Here is a 19,151-nt window from a genome sequence, read left to right as displayed (position 1 = left end):
TGTAAAAGTTAATCTAAGTTTGCCACGACAAAACACTGAAAATTTCCGATGTTCCAGAGCTAAAAATCCCATGGTAATCTTTAGGAAACTGTCCTGAAAATTTCCACTCCTTTGGGACGATATCTATTAGATCTGAACATAATTAAAACATAAATGCACTAAAATAAATTTATTTAGATTAATTCCAACCATGGCATCTACTCAAATGTGAGGGATCATTGTTGTTTTGGCTTTTAATGAGGTAATTAAAAAAAATGGGAATCAAATAGGTACCAGTTTCATCACTAAACAGTAAAGAATCTGCAAAACTATCTACGTATGCAGATGATACAGTCCTCTATGTTCTAGTAGAAAAATCTCCATAATTAATCCCAAATATTAGGCCTGTGAATTTAAGCAATCATTTTCTATATAGTTGTTGAATTTGATCAACAATAACAAACTTTTAAATTTGCTTTCCTTTAAAAGTTAGTGCAATTGGAGCAACTTACGTAAGAGTTTCCTGCAAATTTTCACTTTACTTTTTACATTTCTTAAACTATTTTGTACCATTAAGGTTGTTAAAGTCCAGGAATTTTCATAGTTGAAAACTTTTCATTAAATTTTTCAGAATTTTAAATGAACTGCATTCACCTGGTCATTTATATGTATTTACATTTTGGTTTGCTAATAGACATGCAAACATGTCTAATGCAACATCATTAAATCCAGTTAATAACAAGAAAAACCTGATCTTTAAAAAAAAAAATTCAGAGCCAAAATTTTCCGTGAATTTTTGAAAAAGTTATTCTTAGTTTGCCGCCACAAAACCCTGAAAATTTCCAATATTTCCAAGTTAAAATTCCCATGGTAATCTTCAGGAAACTGTCCTGAAATCTCCACCCCATTGGGACGATATTTATTAGATAAGAATATAATTAAAAAATAAATGCACTACAATAATTCATTTAGATTAATTCCAACCATGAAAATCTGCTCAAATGAGAGGAATTATTTTCTGATTTGACCTAAATGGGGTAATTAAAAAATGGGAATCAAATAAGTACCAGTTTCATCACTAAACATGAAAGAATCTGCAAAAGTATCTACGTACGCAGACGATACAGTCCTTTATGTTCTGGGAGCCAATCAGTAATTGTCCGAATCAATTGTGAATAAAAAGTCTTCCTGACTTTTTAGAGGCAGTATCTTTGGAGGGTTTTCCATGTTCCTTGTGTACAATAAGAAGCACATTTCGTCTGTGTGTGGATCGTTTGATTGTTAACAGAGGTCTGTTATCGCTGAGAGACACAGTGTCTGACTGAGCAACAGTAGTCGACAGAAAACTGTCATGAGTGTGTTTGAGTGTGTGTGTTGCCAGTGGAGTGAAGTCTTCATCAGGGAAACCAGAGGTGGAGAGAGGAGAGGGTTGAATCCCAAAACAAAAACAAAAAAAAGAAACAAGTCAGAAATAAAAACCTTTTTTAAGATTCAACCCGCTCTGTTTTGATTCAATTTGTTGACAGCTTTAAATTAATTATCCATCACATCTTTGTTAGGAACGTCTACTCTAAAGCCTCTACTTAAATGTCATTATATAGGAACAATAACCTAAAGTGCGACGTTTGCTGCGGCTACAGATACAACATGGATGCAGTTCAGTACCATTAGCATCGCCAGAGTAATCGCAGCAAAGATCGCACGTTGAGGTATCCTTTTGCTTTTTTAATACAATGGTTACAAACACTTGTACTGTCTGAAAAGTTCTCTTGAAAGTATTGTACATACATAAGAATAAAAAAGAGGAGAATGGAAGAAAAGATGGCAAAGAGAAAGCCATCGAACCAATTCGCTTCTTTTCAAACTGAGGGGTGAGACTTGGCTTTGTCTTCGAGTTTTGCTTTTCACATTTCAGAAGTTGGTGAAACTTCCTCCTCCACTGCACAATGTTGCGGTTTTACAACACCGTGATGCCAAAACAAGAATAATCTCCATGAGGTGACATTAGGGTTTTAAAAAAATAAAGGGATCTGAAAGAAAAACCTGGATCGAATCACATTATACATAGTTTTGCTGTTTTGAGTCATCAATTCATTACACTCTTATTTTTTTTTTAAAGGAAAGCAGTTACAAGAGAAGAGTGAGCTCATCCACAAGTCTTTGTCCTTCTGTACTGTACAATACTACCCGCCTGCATGGTGCACATGGCAAACAACACTGATAGGCCGAGAGATAGCATGAAAGATACACAGAGAAAGAGAAAGAGAAGGAGATAGAAGAAGAAGAAGAACCACACAGGGCTCTGTATTCACAGCTGCTGAGGTGAGGGGTAAAATGTGATGGACAGACAGTTAAATAATCATAACAGTCTTTTTCTTTTATACTTTGAAAAATAATAAAAATAAAACTTCCTCCTGTGCGGAAGAAAGACACGTAAGTTCCAAACTGAGCAGCATCCCGTCTGTCTCCCATCCATCCATCCATACATCCATCAATCAATCCATCCATTTATCCATCCGTTCTGGCTGTTGTCAAAGCTTGTTCTGATGATCATGAATCTGATGACGATGATGACGGTGAGAGCAGAAGAATTTTAAACATAAAACAATTCCACTGGAAAACAAAAATAAAAACAGGAGATAAAATAATATGTAGAAGAAGAAGAAGAAGAAGAAGAAGAAGCAGAGCTTGGGAAAAACTCAAACTTCCACCAGGCACTGTAGCTGATAGAGAGAGACAGTCACAGAACCAGCTGATACTGAGCTTCTATCCCACAATGCCACAGAGGTCTGAAACCTTACACATTCCCACATCGCTGAGAGACAGGTAGAGGAAAACTCAAATTAAAAAAAAAGCCAGAGGTGCTGCTAACGTGCAGGATAATCCCACACTTTAAAAGAGCTCAGCTATACGCTGGAACTCATGCTCCCAAGATGCACTGCTGCTGCTGCTGCTGCTGCTGCTGCTTCTGTCGCGACGGTCCAGCAGAGAAAAAACAAACAACAACAAAAATAAAAAGAGGCCGGCCCTGATTTGACAGTGACGACAACTTGGCTAATCTACAAATGATGTCGCAGTTGTTTTCTTGGGTCAGGAAGCAGAAGTAGGTCACCGAGGAATGAGCAGCGAGACAACACTGCCTTATATAGGCTGAGGCAGACAGACAGGTTGTCAGACAGATTAGACAGGCAGGTTTAAATACACTGCTGCTCCTTCTGACTTGAGTCTTCTCTTTTTTTAAGTTCTGGGCGGTAAAACAAACCGGCCCCGAATTCCACCGACGCCACACAGGAGTGGTGAAGCCACGCCGCCGCCGGCCTTCCTAAGCCAACACGCCGTGGCCGTCCACACATCCATCCTTCCATCCATCCATCCGAAAAGGTGAGACAGAGACAGCAATGGGTCTGGTGCACCGACCTCCGAAGAGGAGGCGTAGAAGTGAGAAGTAGAGGGTAGAGCAGGAGAGCTGGAGGAGGGTGGGGTCATCACTCGGTGAGCAGCTGCTGGAGGAGGCTCTTCTGCTGGGCCTGGTTGTTCTGGGCGCCCTGGGGTCCCGGAGCTTTCTGGGAGGCCGTGGTGCCGATGGAGCTCTGGTTCAGGTAGGAGTCGCTGCCTACAAGGTTGACGGTGCACTGGACGTCCGCAAACACCTGAACCTGCTGCACCTGCAGACACAAGTGTGAGACAGGGAGCAGGAAACGGTGGTTGATTCAGCTTGGTCTTCAACAGTTAACGACTAGAAAAGCGCAAAAAACTGTTAAAGAATAAACAGTCCAGGTCTGAATACACCCTTAGTATCCAGAATATTGCCAGGATCTGGATCGTACTTTTACATCTGTCAGAAATGATGGTGACCTTGTCTTGTATTGTTTTGCAAAGCAATCTGACCATTTATGGTGGAGCTACATGGAAATCCCAAAGAAGGTGAATTGCTGTTTGTCTCCCATAGTTGCTTTTTTCTTCAGGGTCAGTAGCCCACGAAGGCCTCAGCCTTGAGAAGACCTGGCCTTTATAGTCTGCGAAGACCGCAAAGGCCAACTTGGATTGAGATGGTCTGGTCTACGGAGCATTTCATGTTTGTCACTCACGTCATCACACAGCGCCGCCTTCACCTGTAAGCCTTAGGTTACTTTTCAACCAACACTTTTAACATCTGAACAAGCACTTGGGGGGATGTTAGATCAAAAAAAATAAAAAGCAAGGTTTTTGTAGTTGTAATCTGCTTGGTGGAAACAGGCTTAAAAGTGTGGCTGAATGATGATAACAGAGTCACTCACCTGCTGGTCGCTGCACACTGAGCCCACGCTGCTGAGGTTACTGTTGCTCAGGCCGACTGCCTGCCCCATGGGAGGTAAGGAGCTGACACCACCTGAGCCTCCAGCCATGGAGACGGTGATGCTCATGTTGTTGTAGACCCCCTGCTGGCCGAAAGCCTGCCCTGCACTCTGTCCCGACTGACTGAACAGGCTGCAGATCAAAGAAGACAAAGGACAGAGTTTGATTTAATTTGTCCGGTTTAGTCAAAAGTTGTTTTCAAATGATTCTCAGCCTGTCTCACCTGTTGCTAGCGATGCCCGTCTGTTGCCAGCTCTTCATGTCTGGTGACTGGTAGCCAGGGGGCGGGGCTTGCTGGAGCAGAGGACTCTGGGAGGTGGAGTTTTGAGGTGACAATAATGGGCTGGTTGGGCTCATCTCTGGAGGGAAAGGTGGGTCTTGTTGAACCAAAGCTTTGGATAAAAACAGTAATGAGGTCAATTATGCACATTGTTTTTCATCCTTTTATCCGACTGAGAAGTGGTTTTACACTTCACCTCGATTCATGGCTCATGTGATCTCTGAGCGTTCCTGAACTTACCCGACCCTCCGAACTGCTGAAACAGGCCCTGCTGTAGAGACGTGTTCACGTTGCTGCTGAACTGCCCCTGCACGCCGCCCATCAGCGTCTGGTTATTCAGAGGAACTCTGGTGGTCAGCTTGTTGTCCAAAGGGCCTCCGCTCATGGGGCTGAAGGGACTCGGTGAGGTAGGGGATTTTCCCGTCATCGGGTTGAACCCTGCTGGGAAGTTGAACTGCTGCTGCTGCTGCTGTTGTTGCTGCTGCGGTTGAGGTGTTGTTGCCGGACCTTTTGGGACTCTGGCGGTCCCGATGGCCCCGACGGCTCCGGTTGGAGTCGCCATGTTCTGTCTCATGAGCATGACCTTCTGCTGGAAAAGCTGGCGCTGGCGGTGCTGGATGCTGTAGAGCTCTCTCTGACGCTGGGCCAACATCTGGGCATTCAGAGGAGGCTGCTGGGAAAAGTTCATTTGAGATTGTCACAGAAAATGGAACCAACCCTTAATTAGCAGAGCTAAAAGAGGTCCTCACCTGCCCATTGTTTTTCGTCACTCTCACTTTCTTACTCCAGTCTTTCAGCTCTAATTTGAACCCCTAAACATACTCAAAAAACTCACCGAAATTGGCACACGTGTCAAAATAATTTATTTAATACCAAACTTGACCCTTAACATCCCATAATTTTCTCTCTAGCTCCATCTAGGGCACTAAAAGAAACCACTAAAATGGCAATAACAGGGGCTAGGAATGTCATAGAGAGATGATACCAATGTCAAAATGTTGGCCTCACTGTGACACACAAATTTCATGTTGGGTCCAAAGCCCTATTTCGTACAGGAAGCTGGTAATTTGCCTTTCAAAATAAGACTTTTTTGCTCGTTCTACGAAAATGATCTCCTCCGAAGTGCTATCGCAGGGGTGGCCAATCAATCTAAAATAAGAAATTGATATATTGATGCCAACGTTTGGATCAGTATTCATCGATATTTGGGTGATGAGACTTTTACTTAAGTTTCGGTTTTTCTTCTCTACATGTGCAAGATGGAGAGATAGAACTTTGTCTGTTCTGCAGTAAAAACAGAAATTTGTCTTTGACACTGCTCCAAATTTAAACACACTTACAAACAAAACAAATCTCGCTTTGAAAACACGAAATGTATTGACTTTCATTTTATGCCATTTTGTTTATGTGCACGTTTGTCATGTGGTTCTTTGTGGTACCACAGTAATTTTTGTGGCTCTTGGTCTCTGACTGGTCGGCCATCCCCGGCTTGAAAATCGCTGAGATGACAGATTAGACCCTGCTTTACCAAATCTCTTAAGGAAATTGACGTTTTGGACCCAGTTTTCTAATGACAAGCCCTCAAAGTCGATGAACCCCAAAGAAGCCTCCCTCCATTAGAATGAATAGGAGTACAGCCTCCAGCTCTGGGCAAGCTGAAGCATTTGGGCATTTACACAAAAAAATAAAAGTAATACAGCTTTAAAAATAATAAGGATGGATTCCTGACAAAATTTACTACAAAAATACATTTTTTTACACACATTTGGTTACAACTGGGGCATCTATGAGGAGTTGTTTCCAAAACTTTTGTGAATTGCACTCTTCACACAGCAGCAGTGATGATGTCACAAACTCATTAGGAGTTCCGTGCAGCTGGTCATGTGACTCACTGAAGGAGGGAAAATGCTTTGTTTTTCCTGACTTCTGTGTTCTTTCTTGTTTTCGTCTTTTAATATTTTACCATTTCTGTAATTTTCTGTCTCTCTGTTCTTTTGTGAAGCACTCTGGTTTGCATGCTTGAATACATAAAAGATGTTTTATAAATAAAGCAGAGTTCAAGTAGATTAATACAAATTAAAATCTGGTAGGAATGTTTTCTCGAATGTAATATTGTTTGCCCCTGGATGCTGATTGCTAAAAATGCAGAGCCGCAAATAATAGAAAGTAGACACTGCCGATGCGTCAGTCACAGCTTTCATGCTGCTTCACAGTGTTTGTTTCAGCTAATTAGTGGAATCTGTGTAAACACCTTTCTTTGAATCTTTGAGGTGTTTTAGAAAACAGCAGACGAATGTTTGCCGTACACAGCCGCTGTGACTCACTTGTGAGGGCATCTGAGGTTGTTGGACCCCCTGACGAATCCCCATGTTCACATGCTGAGCTCCTCCTGGAAACTGATTCATGCCTGCCATCCTGTTCTGGAGCTGTGACAGAGAGAAGCAGGAATAAACAGAGGTCACATCAGGGCGTGTGTTCAAAGGGACGAGGAGATATGAAAAAGAAAATAAAGGAGATCATTAACAGAGTAATGGAGATGGAAATTAAATATTAGAGGAGAGGAAAGCAGAGGGGTCTTCAAGAGCTTTTCAATCAATTTTTTAAAAATTACATCAAAAGAGTCACTTCACAGGAAAAGATTCAAAGTGTTACATCGAGCAAAAAGTCGATAATTTAGTCTGTTCATTTTGAGCTCTGTTTAATAATTTGGACTGCGTGTTTTAAAGAGCATGCCTCAAAAACATCAACAGCAATCTACACCTGCATATTTGGGAGTTAAACACAGTGGTTCCTTAAGTGGGGCCTGTCCTAAATAGGGGTGCACCAATCCAACTTTCCTGGTTCCAATAATGATACCTGGGCTTTGGGTATCTATTGATACCGATATCAATCCGATACCACTGTTAAATAACCCGCGTGCACTACTGTGGGATAAGACTGGTAATGTTTTACGTAAAAGACAAGAAACGAGTATATGGAATTGTTGAAGTTAATATTCATTTGAACTATAAAATATTCAAATGTTTACCACCAAAACAATGCTACAGAATGTACAGAAATTAAGATTCAATTGTTAAGTGTTATACCCTTTCGACTGGTGATGCAGCAAAACAAAGAAATCAGAGGTAACATTTCAAATCAAGTAGCCAAGAGCGCCAGTATCAAAACATCGATACCCGACACCAGGATCAATATTGGTGCATTCCTAGTCCTAAGTTTCTTTACAAAACCAATATCTGTTCATATTTCACTCATAATTGAACAACTGTTAACAAAAAAAAGAATTACATTAATACAAAATCATTCAAACAAAAAATGTTTGATCTGGTTTTCACATTTCTCTGGGGTGACAAAGCTGGGATAAAAACAGCCAGAGCAGATCAATTTAAAAAACTCAGCAATACGTGCACATAAGTAGTCTGATTTTCTACCAATCATCTCAGTTGGGTAGGAGGTAAGGACACTGGTTAGCACTGCAATTTTAGGAATAAAGAGCTAAAAGAGATTAGGAACCTCTGGTCTAAGTTGCATGCTCCAAAACACATTTAGGGTAATCTAAATCTGCATTTTTGCTGCTAAAAAAACTGCACATTGTAGGTGCAAAGTAAGGCTCGAGTTGGGGAAATATTCTCCAAATCAAAGCTGTTGCCGTAAATCTTCAATGCAGGTCCTTAAAGACCTGGAAAGTTGGACCTCTAAAAAATATATTTCACAGCAAGTTTAAATAAAGACGCTCAGGGTTTGTCTGCTGTAAACAATGTCATCGGACACTGGTGCAGTGGCTAAACTTGAGTGTAACTAAAAACATTCATATAGAGATAGTAACCCTCTTCTTGATGGCCTAGTTTTCATTTCTCAGTCATAATTTGTTGTTAATTCAAGCTTGTTTCGTTATTAGTTAAAAACTGCTCTCAGGATCTTTAATCAAGAGCTATTCAGGACAAAACATGATTTAAACTAATTAGGGTCGTATCTTCCTCTCTTCACAGAAGAACGAAGTGAGCCTGCACCTGGCTCACAGCTTCAACAATGAAGGATTACACATGTGGCTGACTGCACGGGACAGTTTGTGTACTGAGTAAAAGTGAACACTCAGTAGCAGAAATTCACAAAAGCTCCCGAGGTTTAAAGAAGGAGTTGGAAGAGTAAACAGAAAGCTTCTCCTGGACTTCAGAACAGATGTACAACAAAACTGAAGCTGTTTGCTTAATGTTTATTAAGTTTTTGAATTGAAAAAGCTTTCTGTTGCTAGATATAAATCCTGGTTTGAGATATTAAAAAAACTTCAGCGACAATTGTGCCGTGCTGGTCACAACAGAGTCGAACCACCACCTCTGCCTCCTCACCTGCTGTGGGCCCTGGAGCCTCTGCTGCAGCTGCAGGCGCAGCTGGTTGGGTGGCAGCCTGAGCTGGGGGTTCATCCCCTGTGGTCGCGTCATGCCTGGCCTCAGCCCGATGCCCGTCGTCCCAGCAGGGAAAGCCTCCCGAGGGGCCCCAAACCCCAGACCCTGTGGCCCTACGGTGGCCAGCTCTGGGGGAAACTGAGTTTGAGGAGCTGGTGTGAATTGAGAGGGGTAGGTGGGGAGTTTAGGGTCCATGGGGACTGGGGAGGCAGTGGGTTGCTGGGTTGGAAAGTTCTGGGCCACAGGTTCAAAGCAGCCGCCCTGAGAAGAGAGAAAATATTAGAGAGGTGTCTTTATACTTTGTGACGGGGTTACTTTGCAAAAAATAAGGGGTAAAAAGTAAACAATAAAAGGAAACAAAAGAATGAAAATAATATTAAGCCTTGTTTTCTATGGTCTGGATGTAATTTCCTGTATTTTAAGGTATGTAATGTGTGCTTTCAATTAATAATATTGGAAAACAAAGGTTATAAAGGGAGGATGTTGCATTGGGGAAGAGGTGTTTGGAGGACCAAGAGGAAAGGGAGTGCTGAGGAATAGTGCAGAAGCCTTGGACTATAGTTGTGCTAAAAAGTAAATTAACAGCCAAGAAAAAGAGTTAATAGCTTAAATAAAGGAAAAATTGGTTGAGCTGTGGCTGTAATTTTTTTCACCTTTAGTATTTACCTGGTAAATCAGGTTTTTTTTAGAACAATCATTTTCTTTTTTTGGACTATTTTTCCTTTGTGGAGTTTTGAGCCCAGACTTCCAGGCAGGAGGAGCGCGTAGGTGAAAACGGACTTTTGCTTTGTTGAAAAAAACCCTCTGTAACATGGACAGTTTTCCTGGTGATTGTAGTTTTTGTTAGAGGGGTGTTTGGGGGTGATTTCAAATTCTCAAAGACTCAGTTTTGAGCGGTATTTTGCATTTTTTCAATTTATAATTAAGACGTCTGCTGACTTAAACATTTAAGAACTTGTCACTGGAAGAAAGATTTTTTTGGTTTGGGGCGATTTTGTTTAGAATATTTTTTGTTGAAGAACTTCATAGTTTAAACAGTTTTTCTTTAAGGTCCCGTATTATGCAAAAATCACTTTATAAAGTCTTTCAGTGAAATTTGTGGGTCTTTGGCTTTCCTCCCAGCCCACAAAATGTGATATTTAAAGACAAAACCTGTACCTAGTAGTGCTTGTGAATGTAAAATCCTGACCTAAAACAAGCTTTCTGGATTTTGGGATTCCCTTTTTTGACCAATCAGGAGCAAGTTTGACCTGATACCCCCGCAACCCCTCCCTGCTGCAGCTTCAGCAGCCACCACTGCCATGACTGCTCTGTTTTTGGCTGTAAACAGCCACTTAGTTCCGAGCACGAGCTTCCCACCTCAGAAGAAGACAAGACTGAGTGGCTAGAGTTCATTTATCAAGGAAATGTTCCAGCTACACTCAGTAAAACTGTGCATGTGTGTGCTAGTCACTTCACGGCCGACTGCTTTTCCAACTTTGGACAGTACAACAGAGGGCTAGCAAATAGACTGGTCCTGAATCCAGGCGCATTACTAACCATCCACCAACAAACCTGGGACCCTGGAAATGTGAGTATTTTAAATGCTGTGTGCTGTGGAGCAGATGTAAGAGCTTTTCCTCAGTGTAGCCCCTGTGTCTGTGTTAGCTTCAGGATGCTAACTTTAGCTGCGGTTAGCCTGTTGTTTTAGCCTGTTATGTCTTAGTGACGCGGAAGAGTGGAGCGGTATCAGCGGTGGCTCATTCACATATGAAGGCCACGCCCACTAAATCAGAGCGTTCTGAACAGAGGGGCTATGAGAGCCTGGAAACAATGCTGCTGTGCTTGATTTATTGCCTTTTTGGACCAAAACATGTTACTACCATTTCATGAATGCATCAATGATCCATATTAAACTGCAGAAAAGGAGCAGAATATGGGACCTTTAATGAGCCCCACTTTTGATGTAATGCAGTGACTCTCAGAGGCTGAGCGTTACAACTTCATGACAACCACATCTTAAGCTGTTTTAATTTACACACTATTCTCACTTGGTTACAAAGCAGACCTACTGTCTTTCTACCTCACATCGCTGTAATGATGATTAAGAGCCAGCGACAGCTCTTGATTACAGGCTATCTTCTGGGAATAAAATTCGACTTGGCTGGAGGTGGTTAGAAAGTAAAACCAAGAGAATACTAATCATGTTTTTGGGCCAAAACTGGCTCGATGGCACAGACATGGAGAGAAGACGCCAGGATTTTAATATAGCATCTGTCCTCTTTCATAGTACCCATGTACGATTAATATTACAACTACTCTCAACTGAGCCTGAACACTACCCGTATCTCTCGGCTATGACACACTTACCTGTACCAGTTTGTCGATCCCCAGGGCTTTATCCAGCTCAGCCAGTTCACTCTCATCAGTCCCACTGAGGAAGGTGACGAGCTGCTCCAGCAGAGCTTTCTCATCGTTTCGTCCTTCAGGTGTGGTCGGAGGGCCAAGCACTTCATCCAGCGTGCAGGGAACACACTGCCTGCTCGCAGAGAGACGCACAAAAACACAATGCAGGGCTTAAACTTCAACCTTTTCACAATACTTCTTTTTTCTGCCACAAAAACAGGTATATCTGAGCGAAAAAGAAGGATTTAATGACTTACTCTTGTGGTGATGCCAAGGGAGCTTGCAGAGGTGTTCCAAGACCATCGAAGGACAAGGTGTCAGACAGGGCCAGAGGCTGAAACTGGGAGTCTCCCACATCCATCTTGGATAAGCCTGGAAAAGATTTTACCAGTTTTAAAGAAGAAATTTCAAAACAAAACTCTTATTTTAGACTAAAACACATCATATATGACACATGCTTTGGCTCCTCTTTGGATGTTAAACAGCAACTTAATACGTGCTCAAAAACCTTCTTTACATCTCACTTTGCGGATTTCCACCTTGCTTCAGTGATGTAGCACTGCAGTACAGCTTTATCACTCATGAGGTCATTTATGTAACAGAATACACTCTGACCACACCCAGTGCTGATAATGAGAGGTCATTCAGGTGGGAGTATTCAGCCTATAGACGGAGGTCAGCTCAACAATGCTGTCCTGCTGCAGAAGAGTTTGTGTCAAGTTACAAAAGAACAAAATTCCCACAGTTTTCACTTTCATGACTGTCTGGGATGTTGGACTGTGTGTCTGTGGGGAGTTTTCCAGCATACCAGTGCTTGAACTGAAGGGGTTGATAACTTCGGCCTCCGGAAAGGGGCTGCTGTCTTTGGGGGTCTGGTAAGGGTCTCCCTGTCCCTGGGTCTGCGTCTGGCCTGGAGTGGGCGGGCTGCAGAAATCAAAAGATGACTGACTCTGGAGGCTGCAGCCAGAGGGCGGGCCGCCATCGTTGAGCCCTGAAGAGAAAAACACAGAAAGAAAGAAGTGAGGAAGGTAAAAAATATATAACACAGTAACAGAAATGAAGAGAGGACTGTGTTTTTTTGTGTAAAAAGTAGATAAAAATTGATAGTCCAATGATGAATAAAGGGTATTTGCCAAAGAAGATAATCTGTGACAGGGGTCTGCAACCTTTACTATCTAAATAGCTATTCTGACCCCTCCTCCACCAAACAAAAGGGGTCTGGGGCCGCAAAACATAACACAGATTGTAAAGTTTTATCAGTGTATGTCTACTTTTAACTGTTATAACTAAAGAAAACCCCAAACAGAAGTGTAGTGTGACTATGCAGGCTTACTTTGACATTTATTTAGTAATAAAATATGCAGGCCTATTTAATTCCTTTCCTTATTTGTGTAAAAATGGGTTGGACGATATAGCCTCAAACTTATATCACGGTATTTTAAGGAAATTTGCGATAGCGACATTTATGACGACATGGGGAAAAAAAACGAACAACTTGTTATTATTGGTTGCTGCTTCTGAATAACAGCATTTTTATTGATCACACAGTATGGAAGCCACTCTTCCAATCATTTACTACTACTACACAAGCTTCAAATGTAAACATAGTAAGTAGGTCAGATCCAGAGAAAATCTGAAGTTTTGGAGGAGGAAAAGTTAAACTTGCAGGTGAAAAACTTCATAATTCAATACGAGACAACACATTCTTTCTATAAGGACACCAACAGAAAGGAAAAGGCATGGACTGAAGCTGATAAAGTTTTGGGAGGACCAGATAATCGTAAATTACCAATTAATTTCAATGAAAGTACATTATCATGGGTGGGATTCCTGCAGGAACATGTGGTTCTCCTGTGATTTTGTGATCTGGGGTATCCAGCTGCTATGGGCGCTGCCCTGCGCTGCAAGGCGTGGTGCATCCCATATGAACATGCCCAAAATCCGCGGAACTGCGCTGCGCAGCGCTCACACTTCATAAGTGAATTAGAGGTAATGCTGATATTGCGTTCATTGAAGTTCGGTTTGACCACATGTCCGTTGTAGAGGCAAAAACTCCACAGATGATAACGTAGCTTTCACGTCCTCCGTAGCCTGGTTTTCGGTCGTAAGTTTCAGCTTTAGGTGGTGGAACATGTTTGTGGTATTGCCAACCTTCGCGGTTATAGTTCTCCTGCACATTTTGATATTTAATGTGTTCTGCTGCGTGTCTAATCTTTGGTCAGCCAAACCACCTCCACATCACTGAGGTAGCTCCTCTTTTAGGCACTAAATCCTCATGTGAGGATGAAGTTGATGCTGCCGTGCTATTTTCACTCTCGGCCAATGTTGTTTAGTACACAGCAGGAAGCTACATACGTCATTGCGCCTCTGCACTGTAAATATCGCAAAATAACAAATTCATATCATCAAAAAAATCATACTGGTATTATCGTAGATGGTATGATATGGCACACCCCTAGTGTAAAATTACTAACTTAACTGGGTGGCAGTAGCCGAGTCCATAGGGATGTGGGTTTGTAACAGAACAGACCAAGAGTGCGAACTGGGCTGATAGCTGTAGAGACGTGGGGAGGTCTTTAGCATTGTTGAGGTGTCCTTGAGCAAGGTACCTCACCTCCCAACTGCTCAATGTTGTTTGTTTCTTTGGACAAAAGCGTCTCCTAAGTGAAATTTTGAATTATAAAATAAAAGCTAGCCCACTTTGACACATAAAAAATATGTTGATCTCTTTCGTTCCTCTTCAATTTGGTACTGTTTCGGTAAATGCTTTGTGCAAGGCCAGAGGGAGCCACTACAAGGAGGCTGAAGAGCCGCCTCAATCTATGGCGTTAGATAACAAACATGTATCACTGAGGGGGGAAATAGGCCAAACTGGGAGTCCTTGGTTGTAGAAAAACCTTTAAAATCCATCCTGTCAAAAATTATTTCAGCGTCTGGTTTAAAACTGCTCAACCTTTTTTTGTGGATAAAACTTAAATATATTCTCTATTTTTGGACTTTTTTTGTCATGTTATTCTGCATTGGTGTTCATTCACGCTGCAATGCCTGTTTTTAGCCACTAGGGGGCACTTAGAATTACAATGTATGCACACATCAATGAATGAAGGAGTACTACAGGGTTGTACAACTGCTGGATACTACCACAACTGACAAAAATGTTACAAAATAACCTTACACAAGGAAAAAACATCTAAAATTCAGTTCTTAAAACACTGAAACAGAGAAAACACAAAATTAGTTATTTAATACCTCAGCATTTTGATTATATGTAATCCTATTTAAGATTTTCTATCACTTTAAAGCTGTATTTTAAGTTTTTATTTGATTTGTGATACCTAACCATTAATTTTGATGACCCTAAACTGATTTTGAACCCATTTTATTTTAATTTGTATCATCAACATGTCAGTCTGCTGGTTCATCTGCCCACGTAGAGCCCTCCAAATTGCCTCTGTGTTTGAATTATATTGTATAAACAAAGAAGCCTTGACTAAATATTGAGACTGCATTTCAGGGTCCATAGGTAGTATATTATGTTTAACTCTTCCCTCGTTTAAATCACCCCCCTCCCACCCTCCCGGGCTGAAACCGTACCTCGGTTAGGAGTGCCTGGAGGCTCTCTCTTCACATTGACGTTGCGGGGAGTGCTGGCCTCACCGGGCTGGAGCTGAGTGGGCGACTGCAGTTTGAGCTGTGGGGAGGGGGAGTGGAGCTGCGGTGACGGCGAATGCAACTGAGGAAGGGACAGGGGGGACTGGAGCTGAGGCATGGGGGACTGGAGCTGAGCTGGGGGCTGGGGGGCTGGAGAGTGTATCTGGGGGCCTCCTCCAGGGGTTGTTGAATCCTCGCTGCCCTGCTTGGCCCCACTCGGGCCTCTCAGGCCAGGCAGCAGCTGGGTGAGAGGGTCCATGTCAACAGGGCCGCCTGACATCTGAGGGCGGGAAAATGAGCGCAAAGCAGAAACACATGAAAGGAGAAAGGGAGAGGAAGATGAGGATGGAAGAATGAGTGGTGTAATGGAGTGAAAGAGTGAAGAATTAAAGAAGAATGGGTGGCAGCAAAGAGGGGGGCAGAGGATCAGTGACACAGAGATGGGGAGAGACAAAGGGTCAAAGGCCAGCGAGCTTCAAAGGCTGCAGCTGGTAGCTGAGCCCACAGTGGAGACAAAGTCCAAGAAAATAAACATCCAACATGATTTACAACGGCTGTCGGGGAACTGCCAATGATCGAGGAAGGCTCAATGGAGGAAAAGACCCATGATAAATCATAAAATGCTTTCTCACCGAGAGCGTATTCAGATTTAAAGCATCAAAACATGAGATCCCTGCAGTAAATACATTTTAATTACAATGATGTAACTCTATTCATTTGAGATTTAATGTGACAAAAATCACAAGCTGTATGATATCCCACAGCCTGCTGTAGAAAAAATCTAAAGATAAAGTCCCTAAATACACACGTCCTGGGTGTTTTTTGTCTGACTGACACTACAGACACCGCAGGAGGAGTAAGCGCACACACACACGTCCTGTGCACATGCTCCATGATCAAAATATGTGTATGTAAATGTTGTGGGTTTTTATACGTGATGCTGAACCCACTTTGTTGGCTAAAGATTGTATGACTGCTTCTGGATATTTCAGATCGCCCTAAAATTACCGTTGAGTCGCGGCTGTCCCTGCGGCTGTCTCGGCGGTTCTCTCCGACGGGGCTTGATTTTGGACTCATGCAGGCCGGGCTGCCAGAGACTCCTGCAGGTTTGGATGCACCCACTGATGGAGCAGCAGATCCTGTACAGGAGGGCCCATCGATGCTGGATCTCTTCTCCACCTTTACTCTAACTGTCTGCAGGCTGAGAGCAGACGGAGGCGGCAGGTCTCCCAAGTCCTTAAAAACAAACCTTTGTGTTAGATTCCACCCTGATTTCTTTAAGGAGACATGTTACTGACTATTTAAGGTTTTATTGATCACCTTTTCATCTGTATCCAGCAGAAACCGGAGCAGCTGATGGTCCTGAGGCTCTCTGGAGTTGGATTTAGGACCACCTGTGGCCAGAGCAGGACTGGCAGGCGGCTCTTTCTTGATCTCTACTTGGTTTTTGTTGATTCCTTCCTCTGTGGTGGTGGAGGCATCATTAGGGCTGGTGTCCTGGAGCAGCCGGTGCAGGATCTTGTGTCTCTCCGTCAGAGTACTGTGTGAGGCAGGGCACTGAGGAACAGGGGGAGGGTTTGGTGGATGAGGTGATGAGGTGCAATGGATGTTGTTGTTTGATTCTGCTCCTGTCCCATTGCTTTCCAGGAGCTGGTTGGATCTGGGGTTCCCCAGTGGCGAGGCAGAAGGAAGGGGGGCTTTTAAAGAGTCCTCGCCCCCTCCTTCTCCTTCCTCTGTTTTTGCAGATGAAGGCCGAGTAGGGGTACCGGTGGGCGTACTGGTTTGTCTCTGAGGGGCAGGAGAAGACAGAGAGAAGGACCCCGTTGACCCACCGTTGGTGCCACTACTACTATCCCCACCAGACTGCTGCCTGTTGAGGCCCCCTCCACTGCTTAGTGCCCCTGTCGGGGAATGGAGGCCTGGCGTGGAAGGAGAGAAGGGGTTCCCCGTTATCCGAGGGCTCCCCGCTGACCCAGGACTTGCTCGTGGCATCCTAGGCGACATAAAAGAGGTAGGGGTGGCTGTGAGTGGGCTGCTCAAAGGAGAGGGGCTGTTGACCTGCTGGGAGCAGGTCCGGTTGGGCGTCAGGTAGCCTGTGGGTGTGGTAGGGTTGTGTCCGTGGGAGGAGGCGTTGCTGTTGTTGGCAGGGACGCCTGAGCTTTGAGTCCAGTTGCTGCCGGGAGGAAGGGAAGGGGAGCGGGAGGGAGTTTGGGCAAGGCTGCCGAGGTTGGGTGGAAGGCTGGGGTTAGTGTTTTCCTGAGAGCTAGCAGTGTTGTGTTCCCTGGAAGAGAAGGAGAAGAAGAAAGGACATGAGGGGTGCTCGTTTAACTCACTTCACTTCTTGTTGGCAGTATTGGGGCTGTTTGTGCAGCATTTCAGCTAACCAATCATAAAAGGGTATGCACGTGATGCGGTTACGCCCACTGAGTGGCAGAAAGAAGGAGATGAGTGACAGCGTTGGCTTAAATATTGTCTTAACTCTAAAACAAAATCAAAAAATGGGGAAGAGCTGTTGCGACATTGATTGAACGAGCATGTCTGAAAAGCAATCAGAGCGATCTTTTGACAGGCTACTGAGAGACAAAGAGAAGAGGCCACGCAGCTTCCAGTACAGGCCCCTGTGATATCACACATCAACTACTGCAATTCTTTCCTAGAAGACCTCCCTGTGTGTACATTTAAACCCCTGCAGATGATCCAGAATGCAGCAGCATGTCTGATCTTTAACCAGCCCAAATCAGCACGTCACCCAGCTGTTAATCTCTCTTCACTGGCTTCTAGTAGCAGCTCGAATCAAATTCAAAGCTCTTCTTCTGGCTTACAAAACATTGACAGGAACGGCTCCTGCCTACCTGGGATCCCTCATCCAGGTCTACACTCCTTCTCCCCCACTACACTCTGCTTGTGAAAGACGCCTGGTGCTCCCAGCCCAGCGCGGCTCCAAATCTCTAGCCAGACTCTTCTCCTCTGTTGTTTCTAAATGGTGGAATGAATTACCTAACTCTATAAGATTCCCAGAGTCACTTTCTACTTTAAGAGATGTCTGAAAACTCATCTGTTCAGGGAACACTTGGGCACTTAAGCCGACCCTTCTCCTCTTTGTTTGGACGGACTGCTTGGTGGAAACGCAGCTTAAGTGGTAGGGGTGCACTAATCACAATTTTCTGGCCGATCACTCATCTTTAAAAGCCTGACCAGCCAATACCGATTTTTTTTTTTTATAACTGACAGTATATACCTTCGATGTTCCAATCTCATTTTATTGAAAATCATTGGAGGATATCTGTGAAACAATAAAATCTTTATGTTTTAACTTAAACAACCAATAAAGTGTCCTAAGTTTTAGGTCTCAGAGCAAAAAGCAACGATAGCTGGAGACTTTCCTGGAGGTATATAAGATCAGTTTCATATGTAAGGATGGGCCGATCACCGATCCCCCAAAATTAAGGAAATCCACATGTCTACTAAGTAAGGTTTGTTTTGCAACGCATACCCTCTATAATGCAGCTTGTTGTGTGATCCTTATTCTGCAAAGCTGAGATCTCATTTCTATCAGACTTTGTGCTTGGTTCAGTTGAAGAAAGATGCTGTTTTAGGTTCATTTATAAAGTAACTGATGTTGAGTTTCACATGGGACAAGAGCAGCAACAGTTTATCTTTAATCAATATGCTTTCCAAGCCAGTCGCAGCTTTGTCACATTTACAATACTGGGAAAAATAACCGGTTGTAATGCACTAATGGAGTGCATAAAAAATCTGTGCATTAGTGTGTGTATGAGTCTCACACGGTACCTGTCAATAGTGTGAATGCCCATAATGAAGGGCTGAACGTCAGGGTTGGGGGGGCAGCAGAACTTGCAGCGGGTCTGAGCGCTGAGCGGGGTACCGTCGCTTAACGTGAACTGGTACAGCGGGCTGATGGCCGTGCCGTGGGTCATCACTGGTGGGAGGACACACAAGGACACAAATATGCATGAGAAGTGTGATAGATTCCAGTTCTGCTTTCCATACGTGATAAATACACATACCTTTTTATTTTATTTAACACCTCAATGAATCAAAAGGTGTTTGGAACCTTAATAAGCCATGTTTAACTCTCCATTCATTCCACACTTAGT

General features: G+C 43.3%; 1 protein-coding gene across 2 annotated transcripts in view; it reads right to left on the bottom strand.

Annotated features, from left to right (window-relative positions):
- Positions 1–753: 753 nt before the first annotated feature.
- Positions 754–19,151, bottom strand: part of ncoa1 (nuclear receptor coactivator 1) — a 68,607-nt gene continuing 50,209 nt past the window's right edge. Inside the window, exons 10-22 of one of the 2 annotated variants that reach the window (XM_074685758.1) lie at positions 18,826–18,973; positions 16,354–17,314; positions 16,042–16,269; positions 14,977–15,313; positions 12,191–12,373; positions 11,640–11,754; positions 11,347–11,515; positions 8,941–9,258; positions 6,919–7,020; positions 4,835–5,267; positions 4,538–4,706; positions 4,257–4,446; positions 754–3,644 (exon numbers count right to left, since the gene is read on the bottom strand). In XM_074685758.1, coding sequence (XP_074541859.1) covers positions 3,465–3,644; positions 4,257–4,446; positions 4,538–4,706; positions 4,835–5,267; positions 6,919–7,020; positions 8,941–9,258; positions 11,347–11,515; positions 11,640–11,754; positions 12,191–12,373; positions 14,977–15,313; positions 16,042–16,269; positions 16,354–17,314; positions 18,826–18,973 — 3,533 coding nt within the window. In that variant the 3' untranslated portion in view covers positions 754–3,464. The remainder of the gene's footprint in view (positions 3,645–4,256; positions 4,447–4,537; positions 4,707–4,834; positions 5,268–6,918; positions 7,021–8,940; positions 9,259–11,346; positions 11,516–11,639; positions 11,755–12,190; positions 12,374–14,976; positions 15,314–16,041; positions 16,270–16,353; positions 17,315–18,825; positions 18,974–19,151) is intronic. The other variant, XM_074685759.1, reaches the window with a different exon arrangement.

Source organism: Halichoeres trimaculatus, unplaced genomic scaffold (assembly GCF_033239565.1).
Source record: "Halichoeres trimaculatus isolate MK-OKI-2021-1 unplaced genomic scaffold, fHalTri1.1 fHalTri1_scaffold_13, whole genome shotgun sequence".
Lineage (NCBI taxonomy): Eukaryota > Metazoa > Chordata > Actinopteri > Labriformes > Labridae > Halichoeres > Halichoeres trimaculatus.
This window is presented reverse-complemented; position numbering and strand designations above follow the sequence as displayed.